This window comes from Bos indicus, chromosome 16 (assembly GCF_029378745.1).
Source record: "Bos indicus isolate NIAB-ARS_2022 breed Sahiwal x Tharparkar chromosome 16, NIAB-ARS_B.indTharparkar_mat_pri_1.0, whole genome shotgun sequence".
Taxonomy (NCBI): domain Eukaryota; kingdom Metazoa; phylum Chordata; class Mammalia; order Artiodactyla; family Bovidae; genus Bos; species Bos indicus.
This window is the reverse complement of record NC_091775.1, coordinates 34,707,841-34,725,276: the sequence shown is the minus strand read 5'-3', so window position 1 is coordinate 34,725,276 and position 17,436 is coordinate 34,707,841. Positions and strand designations below refer to the sequence as shown.

Here is a 17,436-nt window from a genome sequence, read left to right as displayed (position 1 = left end):
CAGGCAGTGTTCTAAGCACTTTGAATAGTAGGAGGTTACTGTTGATTCACTGCTGTTGAGGGCCACACCTTAAACCATTAAAGTTGCTGTGTGTTTTCTGTAGACACACTAGCCACACTTGAAGTACCTGGTAGCCACATGTAGCTGGTGATTACTGTATTAGTCAGTGCAATATAGGACATTTCCATTATCACAAAAAATGCTCTTAGATGGCATTGGTCTAAGCCATATAGTAGCATCACTATTTTATTGGGCTAATCAACTTCATATTAAACTTCTCCTCAGTCATTGCTTTATCCATTTTTCTCTGTCCAGTTCATCTTTAACTCTTCCTAGACCATTTGACCTTCATAGTGCCCCTATACCTTTTGAAAGTAATGTTCATTCTGACCAAATGCCCTAATATACTTTATTGTTTCTTCAAACACTCTTACTTCTTCATTTGTAATGAACTTTAGCTGCCCCTTGCTGGTATTATGACCCTCAAAACCCCCAGTGGAGCCCTTTGCTGTTCATCTCATCTCATTTGGTTATGATGGAGGAGGTTAGCATTCATATCACTCCATATTGCCATTTCCAGGCCTTTGTTATGGTTCAGTTCAGTTCAGTCGCTCAGTCCTGTCCAACTCTTTGCGACCCCATGAATCGCAGCACGCCAGGCCTCCCTGTCCATCATCAACTCCCGGAGTTCACTCAGACTCACATCCATCGAGTCGGTGATGCCATCCAGCCATTTCATCCTCTGTTGTCCCCTTCTCCTTCTGCCAAATCCCTCCCAGCTCAGAGTCTTTTCCAATGAGTCAACTCTTCACTTGAGGTGGACAAAGTACTGGAGTTTCAGCTTCAGCATCAGTCCTTCCAAAGAAATCCCAGGGCTGATCTCCTTCAGAGTGGACTGGTTGGATCTCCTTGCAGTCCAAGGGACTCTCAAGAGTCTTCTCCAACACCACAGTTCAAAAGCATCAATTCTTCGGTGCTCGGCTTTCTTCATAGTCCAACTCTCACATCCATACATGACAACTGGAAAAACCATAGCCTTGATTAGATGGACCTTTGTTGGCAAAGTAATGTCTCTGCTTTTCAATATGCTATCTAGGTTGGTCATAACTTTCCTTCCAAGCAATAAGCATCTTTTAATTTCATGGCTGTAGTCACCATCTGTAGTGATTTTGGAGCCCCCAAAAATAAAGTCTGACACTGTTTCCACTGTTTTCCCATCTATTTCCCATGAAGTGATGGGACCAGATGCCATGATCTTAGTTTTCTGAATGTTGAGCTTTAAGTCAACCTTTTCACTCTCCACTTTCACTTTCATCAAGAGGCTTTTGAGTTCCTCTTCACTTTCTGCCATAAGGGTGGTATCATCTGCATATCTGAGGTTATTGATATTTCTCCCGGCAATCTTGATTCCAGCTTGTGCTTCTTCCAGCCCAGTGTTTCTCATGATGTACTCTGCATATAAGTTAAATAAGCTGGGTGACAATATACAGCCTTGATGTACTCCTTTTCCTATTTGGAACCAGTCTGTTGTTCCATATCCAGTTCTAACTGTTGCTTCCTCACCTGCATATAGGTTTCTCAAGAGGCAGGTCAGGTGGTCTGGTATTCCCATCTCTTTCAGAATTTTCCACAGTTTTTTGTGATCCACACAGTCAAAGGCTTTGGCATAGTCAATAAAGCAGAAATAGATGTTTTTCTGGAACTCTTGCTTTTTCGATGATCCAGCAGATGTTGGCAATTTGATCTCTGGTTCCTCTGCCTTTTCTAAAACCAGCTTGAACTTCAGAAAGTTCATGGTTCACATATTGCTGAAGCCTGTCTTGGATAATTTTGAGCATTATTTTACTAGCGTGTGAGATGAGTGCAATTGTGCAGTAGTTTGAGCATTCTTTGGCATTGCCTTTCTTTGGGACTGGAATGAAAACTGACCTTTTCCAGTCCTGTGGCCACTGCTGAGTTTTCCAAATTTGCTGGCATATTGAGTGCAGCACTTTCACAGCATCATCTTTCAGGATTTGAAATAGCTCAACTGGAATTCTATCACCTCCACTAGCTTTGTTCGTAGTGATGCTTTCTAAGGTCCATTTGACTTCACATTCTAGGATGTCTGGCTCTAGGTGAGTGATCACACCATCGTGATTATCTTGATCATGAAGATCTTTTTTGTACAGTTCTTCTGTGTATTCTTGCCACCCCTTCCTAACATCTTCTGCTTCTGTTAGGTCCATACCATTTCTGTCCTTTATATATATATTTATTTATTACTTCTTTTGCCTGTGCTTGCTGTGGTGCACAGACTCTTTATTGTGGCTCATGGTCTTCTCTAGTGGTGGTGTGTGGGCTCTAGACTGGGTGGGCTTGGTAGTTGCAGCAGGCAGGCTTAATTGCAGTATGTGGGAATCTTAGTTCCCTGGCCAGGGATCAAACCAGGCCCCCTGTATTGGGAGCGTGGAGTATTATCTCCTAAACTACCAGGAAGTCCTGCTTAATTTTTCTTTGAAATTAGGTTACCATTTCTCTTTGAATCATCATTGATTCTCCTCTCTCTAATTTTAATCGACTTAAACACTCAATCTAGAAGACATTATTTGACACATTTTTAAAAAAATCATCCATTTTATACTTGGATTTATAAAATAGTTGTAAGATCTTTGACACTTTTTAACAACTTTAGCCTCTGAGCCTTTTTTTCTCTTGTCCAAATCTTTTCAGGCTGCCATAACGAAAATACCTTAGACATGGTGGCTTAAACAACAAACATTTATTTCTCACAATTCTGGAAGTTCAAGATTGTGGCACCAACAGGTTCAGTGTTTGGTCAGAGCTCACTTTCTGTCTTCTCACTATGTCTTCACATGGTGGAAGGGGCAAGAGAACTCTTTGGCATCTATTTTCTAAGGGCACTAATCCCATTCATGAGGACTCTGCTTTCATGACCTGATCACCTCCCATGGGGCCCACTATCTAAGTCCATCATATTAGGGTTAGGTTTCAACATATGAATTTTGGAAAAGCACAAACATTCAGTTCATAGCATCCTCCACTCTATCTCTTTTCATCATTCTGAAAGGTTTCAACATTCATGCTGTTAACATATGCAACATCTTAGACCAACACACTTTGTCTTCCTTAACTCTAAGACTTTTTTCTGTTCTGCTGTAACTCCCACATGAACTGAAGTGTCCATGAAATCTCAAACTCTAAAACTGATCTCTCTGACCAGAGCCTTTTCTCTTTCTCCTATCTCAGTTAAATCTATTCAGTGTCCTCTTCTACCTCCTCGCATACCTCATTTTCTCTATTATCTCCAGGCTGTCCCTCTTCCCTTTCCACTTAGATGTGAATTTTACAATTTCAAGCTAAACCCATTATATTCACTCCATCAAGATAGCTGTGTTCTTTACCTACTGAATGGCACTTTTGTCCACTGTCATGTCCTAATTGGAAACCTAGATGTCATTCTCTCTTTTATACCTGGCTGCCAATCAATTACTGATTGCAAGTTTTTTTTTTTTTTTAAGATTTATTTGTTGACTTAACAAACAATTTCTCCTTTCTTCATTTTCCCAGCTTAGCACCTCACTCTCATAGCTGACCTCCTATACTGAGATCACAACCAACTGACAAGAGGCTCTTCAAACCTTATTATCTCTCAAATGTGCCTTCTCATTTTTTTTTTCTTGCTTGTTTGGTCCTCTTACTTTCCAAGATGAATCTCTCCAAGTTCTTGATATGTCCTACTCCCAAGGTTTCAGGGACCCTAAACCATTTGTTATCATATCTTTCTTATATCTTTCATCCTTCTTTCTCCATTGTTTTTACCTTTGTAGCTTTCCATTCATTTTTGAACACATTGCAGTCAAGCTTTTAACAAACTGTAGTCTGATTTCATACTAATGAATTGGTCACTTTTTGGTCACCAGCCACTTCCTGATTACTAAACCCAGTGACTTCATCTTAGTCCTCATTTGACTCAACTCCAGGAAGCCATTAACTGTGCTAGTATAATATTATCTTTTCTCCTTGATTAGTTTGGTATTTCACTCTGTGAGTCATCTTTGCATTGCTCTTCTCTACTCTTCCACATTCCTTTTAACTTGTTTTCCACAAGCCTAGAATGCAGACATTCCTCATTTTTGTTCCTAGACTTCCACCCATGTTGCCCTAATTTCCAGGACTTTGTGTCTTCCTCTCACTGAACACTTCTACACTGTGTGTTTAGCTCTAACAGCTCCTCTGTGCCCCAGACCTACATTTCTAGCTGCTACTAGATCTCTTTATATGGATGATATGCCATTAGCATCTGAAACTCCACACTACCAAAATGTTAATTTTCTCCTCCTTTCTGTCTGTCACTCCTTTTCCTTCTACAATTTTCCATATTATCTTCTTTCAGATAATGGTATTATCATCTTACCAACAGTTCTGGCCTAGATCCTTTAAGATCCTTTGGCTCCTCCCCATTCGTCACTCTCAACATCCAATCAATTACCAAACTCGCACCTTCTCCTCAGAGGCCCTTACTAAGTTATCCCTGCAACTTCCATTCCTGTACCTCGGTTCAAGTCCTCACATACTCTTATGCAACCTATGTGGCCTTTTGGAATAGCCTTCTGTTGGTCTCCCTCAAGTCTCTTTCAACCCCAGTATTCTTTCACTTTGCTGCCAAAGTCTTCCTAAATTGTAAATCTCCCTGTTCGGGCAGCTCTCCCCTTGCAGTAGAATAAAAGACAAATCCTTAGCATAACCTTCCAGATCTTTCAGAGTGTGGTCCCACTCTAACTTTTCTAGCCTTATCTTTTACTACACATTTTTTTTTTTTTTTTTTTTTTTAAACTTTACATAATTGTATTAGTTTTGCCAAATATCAAAATGAATCCGCCACAGGCATACATGTGTTCCCCATCCTGAACCCTCCTCCCTCCTCCCTCCCCACACCATCCCTCTGGGTCGTCCCAGTGCACCAGCCCCAAGCATCCAGTATCGCGCATCGAACGTGGACTGGCAACTCGTTTCTTACATGATATTCTACATGTTTCAATGTCACTCTCCCAAATCTTCCCACCCTCTCCCTCTCCCACAGAGTCCATAAGACTGTTCTATACATCAGTGTCTCTTTTGCTGTCTCGTACACCAGGTTATTGTTACCATCTTTCTAAATTCCATATATATGCGTTAGTATACTGTAATTCTGTTTTTCCTTCTGGCTTACTTCACTCTGTATAATAGGCTCCAGTTTCATCCACCTCATTAGAACTGATTCAAATGTATTCTTTTTAATGGCTGAGTAATACTCCATTGTGTATATGTACCACAGCTTTCTTATCCATTCATCTGCTGATGGACATCTAGGTTGCTTCCATGTCCTGGCTATTATAAACAGTGCTGCGATGTTTTCATATAACTTGTGCTGTTTCTGTAATGTGATCTATATCAGCTCTTTCCATGAATTTGCTCATGTACTTTTCTGCACTGTGTTCATCTGTGAAATACTTATTCAGTCTCTGAGAGTCAGCTCAGGTGGCAGTCTTCCCCAGAGTTTTTTCCAACCCCTTCTTGTTTGAATTAATCTCTTCCTTCACTGTATTCCTAATGAGTGGTGTATAATTTTTGTGGCTGTGTACATAGTTCTCTCCATGGAAAGACCTTAAAAACCAGGCCTGTGACATCTATCACTGTATTCTTCACAATGGCTATTTACATATTAATTGTACCATAAATGTTTATTGAATTGAAATAACATTAGATATTAACTTTAAATATTAATATGGATTTTTATAAATAATTTTTATGATGTAATATTTCAGTGGTTAAGAACTAGAAAGGCTATTGTGTATCATGAATCTGTTTTTCATTGAGTTAGTATTTATGCCAGGATTGATTTCTAAGCAGTTTACAAAATGCAGTGCAAGTATAATAGTTATTATCATCAAGATATAGTAAAACATATTAGGAATTTTGCTTTTTGAGAGTAAAAATCAAAACAGCATATATACTTTAATTTTAAAATCAACTACTTTATTACTGCATTATGTAATTGTTACTTTGTTCTTATAGTTTCTTAACATTTGTTGCCATCTAGTGTTATATTTTGCATATTGCATGCTAAATACGTGGAAGCAATTACATTTCATAAATATTATATCAAACAGAGTTCGATGGAACTCTGCTCAATGTTATGTGGTAGCCTAGATGGGAAGGGAGTTGGAGGGAGAATGGGTATGTGTATTTATATGGCTGAGTCCCTTCACTGTTCACCAGAAACGATTACAACATTGTTAATCGGCTATACCTCAGTACAAAATAAAAAGTTTAGAAAAAGGCAAATACCGTATGATGTCACTTGTATGTGGAATCTAAAACATGACGCAAATGAACTTACCTATGAAACAGAAATAGACTCGCAGACATAGAGAACAGATTTCGTGGTTGCCCGAAAAGAATGTGAATAAAGGATGTATGTGTGTCTATATATTTGTTGTTGTTCAGTCGCTAAGTTGTGTCAGACTCTTTGAAACCCCATGGACTGCAGCATAGCAGACTTCCCTGTCCTTCACTATCTCCCAGAGTTTTTGTGTGTGTGTGTATATATATATATATATATATATATATATATATATATGTATATAAAGGGCTTCCCCCGGTAGGAAGTGACTCAGTGGTAAAGAATCCACCTGCAATGCAGGAGCCTCAGGAGGTGGAGGTTCAATCCCTGGGTTGGAAGATCCTCTGGAGGAGGGCATGGCACCCACTCCAGTATTCTCCCCGTTGACAGAGGAGCCTGGCAAGCTACAGTCTACGGGGTCGCAGAGTCGGACACAACTGAAGTGACTTAGCATGCACACAGGTTTCCCCTCTAGGTCACTGCATTTTAGGTCATTTTTAACAAAAACTGAAATAAGGTGCATTAGCCTTTATTTGAATTTTGAATACCTGAAACCAAGGGTGCAAAAGGAAGAGGGTTGTCTAAGTCCCCAACTCCCCAAGACCTATAGCCGTTTCCACCAAGAAAGGGGTTGTGCTCAGGGAAAAGAAGGAGCCACAACCTTGGGAACTACTAGGAGAAATGGAAGCTGCAGATCCCAAATTAACATGGTCACCTGCGAAGATCTATCAGTTAGTTGTAGTTGGCCATTCCTTGACCTAGTCACTGAGGATTCAGTTATATGCCTTTACTAAATGGTTATATAGAGTATAATCAAGGAGTACTGAATCATCTGGGATTCTGAAAACTAAGAGAGGAGTCTTAGAATTTAAAGACAAAGCTTTAATGGAAAGACGAAAGTGAAAGTGAAAGTCACTCAGTCGTGTCCGACTCTTTGCATCCCCATGGATTGTATGGTCCATGGAATTCTCCAGGCCAGAATACTGGAGTGGGTAGCCTTTCCCTTCTCCAGGGGATCTTCCCCACCCAGGGATCATACCCAGGTCTCCCGCATTGCAGGCAGATTCTTTAGCAGCTGAGCCACAAGGGAAGCCCAGGAATACTGGAGTGGGTAGGGTAGCCTATCCCTTCTCCAAGGGATCTTCCCCACCCAGGAATCAATCCAGGGTCTCCTGCATTGCAGGCAGATTCTTTACCAACTGAGCTATGAGGGAAGCCCTAATGGAAAGAATGTATATGTATTTATTTAGTAGAACCAAATCTTGTATATGAGGTCTGTTGCAAGATTAAATGACTTTTCTAGTTCCAAGTGGTAGTTAATATTTCCTTCACTGTGACCAGGAATATATATTAAAATGAAAACAATAAAACTAAAAGCCATTTTTATATGGGATCACTGGTTACAAACCAAGAGTGATCAATATCCAGTTTTTGACCTACTGTTTTTATTCAGTGTTTCATTGCTGCTTTCATACTCACCATCACCTTTCAGTGGTAGCTACTTCTCATAGAAGGCCCTCCACAAAACCAAGTCTTCAGCAACATATTTTGTTTATGTGATTTACAGCTTCTCACTTGTGCTTATATCATTTTGGCACTAGGCCTTTTACCTGTCAGGATCATTTACTGTTCCTTGTTGCTGAACTGATTAAATTCTCTGAATTGACTCTTTGTTCTTCACGTTAGCCTGATCTTCAGCAGTTCCTTCCACTATTCCTATACCAACTAAGATTGCTTCCTGAGTTCTTATTCAATGAAAAACCTTCTGATTAGATATACTAGTTTATATTCCATAATCATTTTATTCTTTCATGATAGTTGTGTGCTAGTGAACATTATGAATGTTTTTATTAGGTTCTTATAAAATACTTTACACTAGAGCAATTGTGTTCCAAAGCACAAAAATCTCTAATTAGTAATATTTCAAGCTCCAGTGGTTTAAATTATAGAAAAAATATGCTTTTCCATTTCCTTGAAAATCTAATGTAAAGTTTTATCTCCCAAACATTTTCAACTAGAATTGGATTTGGGACTAACTCCCTAGGAGAATCTTTTTTTAGGCATCAAGTATTTGCTTATCAATTAATCTTAGACAATTGCATTTTATCCTCATATTTTATGCCTAGGAGTATAGAACACTTCCAGAAGAGTTTGAAAGAAGTTAGAGTTTAATGAGTTCATGATACAGGGAAGAAAATTCACATATCCTAGGTATTATTGTCTGTATTTACTATAGCTTTCACCAGAGGGAAGCATAACAATGCATAAAACTTTGCAGTGCTTACTGAGACTACTTCCATCTCCATTAACAATAACTGTGACTATCAAATTATAAGCATACAGTATATAAGTCATATAAGGCTTCAGTTTCTTTCTCTCAATTCAAGGAACAACATAGAGGTTGAGAGAGGAGGATATTGTGAGGAAACATGGGATAAGACTAAGAAACCATAGTATGACTTAGATTTTTCTGTTAATAAGTCAAGCACCTTAATTGTATTGTTTTTTTTTCTTGAGAGTTTGAATTCAATTTATTATTGAATGTTATACATAAAGATATTCTGAATATAGCCAAAAGGAAATTAGAGAGTTTTTATTTCTGAAAACACAGAATTTAGTATAAATTCTGGAAATTTAGTCTAAAGGACAATTACCAACTTTTAAATTGGCAAAATCAAATATGAGACTTCTCATTTTATAAAACTAGGTAGTAACTGCTGTTTTGAGTCTTCCCTTACCAAAATTTGATTATTACCTAATTTTTACGTTAGCTATGTGTGTAAGGAGAGTGAACCAAATCTTATCTTACTTATATGTAAGGAAACTTGATTACTATATGTTAAATAATAGATGCCTTTACGTAATGACAAACACAACTCATCTTAAAATTTTGATGTTTATCATTTAAAAGTACAAATAATTTTTAACCATGTCCAAATGAAAAATCAGTTAAATTAGATACTTATGTATTTCTTATGGTATAAACATGATTTATAATTGATAATACTAGAACATTTTCTGATCCCCTTTTATAAAATTCAAACTCCTCTGTGGCCTTTATCATGGTTTGTTGCTTGGATTTTCTTAGTTGATTAGTTAATATAGCCTTAATTGTGAAAATAAATATGTGAATAACTGTAACTTTTGAATATATGTAATATTTGAATCACCAAGTGGTATTGACAAACAAATATAAAAATATTCTTTTCTTTGACTTTACATTAAGTTATAACTATTTTAAATATTATTAAAGTTTAATTGTCTCATTTCCCCCGTATTTCTTGTAAATTCTATGGTTCCATTTCACTGTCTTATTCTGGCAGGCTTTGATCCAATGTGAACAATTGAAGAATGAGCTGGAGAGGCAGACAGACCGACTTGAGAAAGAACTTGCATCTCAGCAAGAAAAAAGAGCCTTTGAGAAAGAGATGTTGAAAAAAGAAATTACAAAAGAAAGAGAAGACATGGGCTCAAAGGTACTTAAAAGTTCAATTTGTTATCCACATTGCAGAGGAAATGTTTTTGTGATGTAATTGATGAGTCTGCAGTCTGCAATTCTTGAATGATCTTTAAATATTTAAATCTTTTAAGTATTCAAATTGCTTATTAATTAGAGTTCATAAAATTTTTCTATTCTCAACGTATTTCTCAATAAAAGTTATATTCTCTGACCTTTCCAAAGAAAATAATTAGATTTCATGATAGGAAATTGTGAAATATACTCTAATGCTGTCATTCTGTTTGAGTCCCTCTCTGTTTGTCAGAGGAGAGCAGGTGCTCTGCAGATATCCATATTTTAGTTCAACCTTGGTTAAATTAAGGAGCAATTACCCTTTCATTTCATCCCCCCACTCCCAAATTAGACATTAAGAAGATAAAACACTTGTAAGAAACCAAGTAGCCAAAAAAAGTTATGATATGCTTTGTATAAAATAGGTTCTAACAAATTACAAATTACAAAAAAATGAGATGGTTGGATAGCATCACCAACTCGATGGACATGAATTTGAGCAAGCTCTGGGAGTTCGCAATGGACAGGAAAGCCTGGCGTGCTGCAGTCCACAGGGTCGCAAAGAGTCAGACACGACTAAGTGACTGAACTGAACAAATTACATGATGAATAAGTGGAAGAGGGAAGTTAGAGGCAAAAGGAACAGATAATATGTGATGGGCAGTGTTTGAAAAACAGTAACAAACTGGAATATAGAGTTTAGTGGAATCTAGTTTTAATATTGCTATTAATTGCTATAGTAGAACAAAACTGAGCAAGATGTGGTCCTTGAAGTAACCCAAACTTCAATGTTCTGTTTGTTCAAAGCAGCCTCACAGCTTATACTGTAAGTTCTGTCTTATAATATTCCAAGACTTGAAAATTAACTCATTCAGCAAATATCTACTGATTATCTGCTGTGTGCATGGCAGTGTATAAGCCTGAGGCTATATAAAGAGAAAAATCACAAATTCTGCCCAGTGAGTTTTAAGTCATACAGGTATGTGAGGCAAGGTAAACTCCCTTGTTTTCTTATCCTTTTTTAAAAGAACTGTGCCTGTCAAAACGTAACTTAAAGGTCAGTCTAACTGTCTACCTTCTATGACTTGCACTGATGATCTCAGCTGGTGAAGAACAATGCTACAATCTTGCAGATGACACCACCATACCCTTATGGTCTTTGGTGTCCGTTGTTCTTTCGGTGCTTTCTAGCAGTCCTCCTACACATTCCCCTCTCTCCTGTTCATTTAGGGATTCAACAGATACTAACTGGAGGTCATGGGAATGTCATCATCACAGGACCAATGCATTCCCCTCATGGAGTTTATAAACTAGTGGGAGAGGTAGACATTAAGCACATACTTCCACAAATGAGTTTTTACCACTGCGATATAAGCATGAAGATACAGTATAGAGTTACCATGAAAATGCATAACAGGCAAATATGACTTAGTCTACACAGTCATGAAAGATTTTCCTAAGCATGAGATTTTACAAGTGAGACTCAAAGCAGTTGAGTAGGAGTGGTCAGGGGAAGAGTTGAGGGGAAGTTTCAGACCCAGAAAAACAATACTCCCAAGGCTCGGAAGCTACAAAGCATAATCCTTTTTGGGAATTTAGAGAGAGTTTAGGTGACTGGAGCATAGGCAGTAAGAGACAGATAATGGAAGATGAGTTTGGAGAAATATGCAGGGACCAAATCATGAATGGTCATAAAACCCATGTGAAAGATTTTAAGTGTTATCCAAAAAGTGATGGTAAACCATTGAAGAACTGATGCTTCCAAATTGTGGTGCTGATGAAGATTCTCGAGAGTCCCATGGACAGAAAGGAGATCAAACCAGTCACTACTAAAGGAAATCAACCCTGAATATTCATTGGAAGCGCTGATGCTAAAGTTGAAGCTCCAATACTCTGGCCACCTGATGCAAAGAGCTGACTCATTGGAAAAGACTCTGATCCTGGGAAAGATTGAGGGCAGGGGGAGAAGTGGGGGACAGAGGATGAGATGGTTAGATGGCATCACCGACTCAATGGACATGAGCTTGAGCAAACTTTGGGAGGTGGTGAAGGACAAGGAAACCTGGCATGCTGCAGCCATGGAGTCGCAAAGTGTCAGACATGACTTAGCAACTGCATAACAGCAACAATAAACCATTGAATGGCTTTAAATTGGGTAGTGTCATGATGCCATTTATATTTGAGAAAAATCATCTGTCCATAGATTTGAAGGGGGACCAGAATAAACCTCTTAGACCAAGTGGGAAATAATTACAGTAGTCCAGGTGGGAAATGATGGTATCTAAGACCCATTTTTCAAGGACTATTTCAAATCACTTTAATTCTTCTCAGGTTCTCTACCATACTACCTTTCCCCTCATTCTCAGCAGAGAGCCTCTACTTACCTAACAAAGAAAGTTGATGCCATTAGATGGTAACCACTTCAACTTTTTGTTTTTCCCCTCACTTCTGCCTAAAGTAAAATTTCACCTGCACTGCAACCCTGTCAGATGGGAGTGACTTCATCCTTTCCTCTTGCTCTGGATCCCATGCCCCTCAACCACCTCAGGAACCTATTTCCATTTGTTCCCCACTCTCTTCTGAATCTTCAGCCTTTACTTCACTATAGCCTTTTCCTTATCATCAGGAAAATAGTCTCTTCCTTCTAATCCAGTCATTCTCAATCTTGGCTACGTAGAAGTTCCAAAACTCTGATTCACCCAGGCTGAATCCCAAATGAATTATGGGAGAACAGCTGAGGGTAGGATCCAGGTGTCAGTATTTTAAAAAATTGTCCAGGTGATTCCAGTGTGCAGCCAAGGCTGGAAAGCACCTAACTAATTCCATATCCCTCCTTACTCTTTCCTTTAATAGTCAAATTTCTTGAAAGATTTGTCCATACATATTGTCTTTTGGGGGCTTCCTCTATGGCTTAGTCGTAAAGAACCCACCTGCCAGTGCAGGAGACACAGGAGATGCAGGTTTGATCCCTGGGTCAGGAAGATCTCCTGGAGTAGGAAATGGCAACCCACTCCAGTATTCTTGCCTGGAAAATCCCATGAACAGAGGATCCTGGTGGACTGCAGTTCAGGGGGATGCAAAGAGTAGGACATGACTGAGCATGCATTGCCTTTTTCTCACCACTCAACAGCCCACTGCATTTCAGCTTCTGTGCCCATAGTCAATGAAATTACCATTGCTATGTTCACTGGAAACCTCCTAATGCTATTTTTCAGGAATATTTTTTCATTCTTATTCTCTGTAAAAGTTTCTCTTTCTTTGATTTCTCTGAATCAGTATTCTTGATTTGGGAAAATGATGTGTGCCTTTTAGGTTAGTCTGAGTTTAAGGTGCCTTTGAGGTAATGAAAGAGACACATCCAGAAAGCACCTTGATAAGAGGTTCTAGAGTTTAGCAGACAGCTTTAGACTTAGGTGTCTCTAGCACTACTGTGGCTTAAAAAATTTTTTTTTAATGTATTTACTTACTATTTTGGTTGTGCTGGATCTTCATTATTGTACTGTAGCACTACTGTGGCTTTAATTTCATATACATTGTGCATGAGTGCATGCTCAGTCATGTCCAACTCTTTGCAACCCCATGGACTGTAGTCCACCAGGCTCCTCTGTCCATAAGATTTTCCAAGCATGAATACTGGAGTGGGTTGCCATTTCCTTCTCCAGGGGATCTTCCTGACCCGAGGCTTGAACCTGTCTCTCCTGTGTCGGCAGATGGATTCTTTTACCACTGAGCCACCTGGGAAGCCCCATATATTTGGTATTGATTCCTAAATCTTTAGCTCTCTAGTGAGCTCCCAAACCAGCTTCACTTCCTACCTTCCCTTTCATAGTAGAACTACTGCTCATTCATCCAGTTGCCCAACTCAGAAATCTTGCTGTCATCCTTGTCTCCTCCTTCTCCCTCACCCTGTACATCATTAAGTTACCCAGTTCTAGAGATTCAGACCCCTACCAATGTTGCCCTGTCTCTCCATCCCACTGCTCTCCATATCTTACCCTTGGATGATTCCTACAGCCCCATGTGGTCTCCTTGCTTCCAGTCTCACCTCCTTCTCATCTGTTCTCTTACTCAAAGATCCAAGGATGCTCTTTCTAAAATGAATCCATCAGTAAGTCAGTCTCTTTCTTTAAAATCCTTTCATGTCTCTCTTTAATCCCATGGATAAAATTTAAGCTGTCTCTCTTTTTTTTTAATTAATTTATGTATTTTAATTGGAGGCTAATTACTTTAAAATACTGTGGTGGTTTTTGCCATACATTGACATGAATCAGCCATGGGTGTACATGTGTTCCCCATCCTGAACCCCACTTCCCCTTCCCTCCCCATGCCATCCCTCTGGGTCATCCCAGTACACCAGTCCTGAGCACCCTGTTGCATGCATTGAACCTGGACTGGAAATCTGTTTCACATATGATAATGTACATGTTTCAATGCTATTCTCTCACAGAGAGAGAATGGCTAACCTCGCCTTCTCCCACAGAGTCCAAAAGACTGTTCTTTACGTCTGTGTCTCTTTTGTTGTCTCGCATATAGGGTCATCATTACCATCTTCCTAAATTCCATATATATGCATTAGTATACTGTATTGGTGTTTTTCTTTCTGACTTACTTCACTCTGTATAATAGGCTCTAGTTTCATCCACTCATTAGAACTGATTCAAATACATTCTATTTAATGGCTGAGTAATATTCCATTGTGTATACGTACCACAGCTTTCTTATCTATTCGTCTGCCAATGGACATCTAGATTGCTTTCAGGTCCTGGCTATTGTAAACAGTGCTTCAATGAACAGTGGGGTACACATGTCTCTTTCAATTCTGGTTTCCTCGGTGTGTATGCCCAACAGTGGGATTGCTGGGTCGTATGGCAAGAGTGAATGTTGACATTCTAGGAATCAGCGAAATAAAATAGACTAGAATGGGTGAATTTAACTCAGATAACCATTATATCTACTACTGCGGGCAGGAATCCCTCAGAAGAAATGGAGTGGCCAAAATGGTCAACAAAAGAGTCCGAAATGCAGTACTTGGATGCAATCTCAAAAACAACAGAATAATCTCTGTTCATTTCCAAGGCAAACCATTCAATATCACAGTAATCCAAGTCTATGCCCCAACCAGTAATGCTGAAGAAGCTGAAGTTGAACGGTTCTATGAAGACCTACAAGACCTTTTAGAACGAACACCCAAAAAAGATGTCCTTTTCATTATAGGGGACTGGAATGCAAAAGTAGGAAGTCAAGAAACACCTGGAGTAACAGGCAAATTTGGCCTTGGAATACGGAATGAAGCAGGGCAAAGACTAATAGAGTTTTGCCAAGAAAATGCACTGGTCATAACAAACACCCTCTTCCAACAACACAAGAGAAGACTCTATACATGGACATCACCAGATGGTCAACACCGAAATCAGATTGATTATATTCTTTGCAGCCAAAGATGGAGAAGCTCTATACAGTCAACAAAAACAAGACCAGGAGCTGACTGTGGCTCAGACCATGAACTCCTTATTGCCAAATTCAGACTTAAATTGAAGAAAGTAGGGAAAACCACTAGACCATTCAGGTATGACCTAAACCAAATCCCTTGTGATTATACAGTGGAAGTGAGAAATAGATTTAAGGGCCTAGATCTGACAGATAGAGTGCCTGATGAAATATGGAATGAGGTTTGTGACATTGTACAGGAGACAGGGATCAAGACCATTCCCATAGGAAAGAAATGCAAAAAAGCAAAATGGCTGTCTGGGAGGCCTTACAAATAGCTGTGAAAAGAAGAGAAGCAAAAAGCAAAGGAGAAGAGGAAAGATATAAACATCTGAATGCAGAGTTCCAAAGAATAGCAAGAAGAGATAAGAAAGGCTTCTTCAGCGATCAATGCAAAGAAAGAGGAAAACAACAGAATGGGAAAGACTCGGGATCTCTTCAAGAAAATCAGAGATACCAAAGGAACATTTCATGCAAAGATGAGCTCGATAAAGGACAGAAATGGTATGGACCTAACAGAAGCAGAAGATATTAAGAAGGGATGGCAAGAATACACAGAAGAACTGTACAAAAAAGATTTTCATGACCCAGATAATCACAATGGTGTGATCATTGACCTAGAGCCAGACATCCTGGAATGTAAAGTCAAGTGGGCCTTAGAAAGCATCACTATGAGCAAAGCTAGTGGAGGTGATGGAATTCCAGTTGAACTATTCCAAATCCTGAAAGATGATGCTGTGAAAGTGCTGCACTCAATATGCCAGCAAATTTGGAAAACTCAGCAGTGGCCACAGGACTGGAAAAGGTCAGTTTTCATTCCAATCCCAAAGAAAGGCAATGCCAAAGAATGCTCAAACTACCGTACAATTGCACTCATCTCACACGCTAGTAATGTAATGCTCAAAATTCTCCAAGCCAGGCTTCAGCAATATGTGAACCGTGAACTTCCTGATGTTCAAGCTGGTTTTAGAAAAGGCAGAGGAACCAGAGATCAAATTGCCAACATCCTCTGGATCATGGAAAAAGCAAGAGAGTTCCAGAAAAACATGTATTTCTGCTTTATTGACTATGCCAAAGCCTTTGACTGTGTGGATCACAATAAACTGTGGAAAATTCTGAAAGAGATGGGAATACCAGACCACCTGATCTGCCTCTTGAGAAATCTGTATGCAGGTCAGGAAGCAACAGTTAGAACTGGACATGGAACAACAGACTGGTTCCAAATAGGAAAAGGAGTTCGTCAAGGCTGTATATTGTCTCCCTGTTTATTTAACTTCTATGCAGAGTACATCATGAGAAACGCTGGACTGGAAGAAACACAAGCTGGAATCAAGATTGCCGGGAGAAATATCAATCACCTCAGATATGCAGATGACACCACCCTTATGGCAGAAAGTGAAGAGGAACTCAAAAGCCCGTTGATGAAAGTGAAAGTGGAGAGTGAAAAAGTTGGCTTAAAGCTCAACATTCAGAAAACGAAGATCATGGCATCCGGTCCCACCACTTCATGGCAAATAGATGGGGAAACAGTGGAAACAGTGTCAGACTTTATTTTTCTGGGCTCCAAAATCACTACAGATAGTGACTGCAGCCATGAAATTAAAAGACGCTTAGTCCTTGGAAGGAAAGTTATGACCAACCTAGATAGCATATTGAAAAGCAGAGACATTACTTTGCCAACAAAGGTCTGTCTAGTCAAGACCATGGTTTTTCCTGTGGTCATGTATGGATGTGAGAGTTGGAGTGTGAAGAAGGCTGAGTACTGAAGAATTGATGCTTTTGAACTGTGGTGTTGGAGAAGACTCTTGAGAGTCCCCTGGACTCCAAGGAGATCCAACCAGTCCATTCTGAAGGAGATTAGCCCTGGGATTTCTTTGGAAGGTTGATGCTAAAGCTGAAACTCCAGTCCTTTGGCCACCTCATGCGAAGAGTTGACTCATTGGAAAAGACTCTGATGCTGGGAGGGATTGGGGCAGGAGGAGAAGGGGACGACAGAGGATGAGTTGGCTGGATGGCATCCCTGACTCAATGGACGTGAGTCTGAGTGAACTCC

At 39.4% G+C, this 17,436-nt stretch overlaps 1 protein-coding gene across 11 annotated transcripts in view; it reads left to right on the top strand.

Annotated features, from left to right (window-relative positions):
* The window catches only part of SDCCAG8 (SHH signaling and ciliogenesis regulator SDCCAG8), a 245,766-nt gene that overhangs the window by 60,697 nt on the left and 167,633 nt on the right, over positions 1 to 17,436 (top strand). For all 11 annotated transcript variants that reach the window (XM_070768858.1, XM_019976099.2, XM_070768859.1 and 8 more), the window contains one exon: positions 9,709 to 9,861. In XM_070768858.1, coding sequence (XP_070624959.1) covers positions 9,709 to 9,861 — 153 coding nt within the window. The remainder of the gene's footprint in view (positions 1 to 9,708; positions 9,862 to 17,436) is intronic.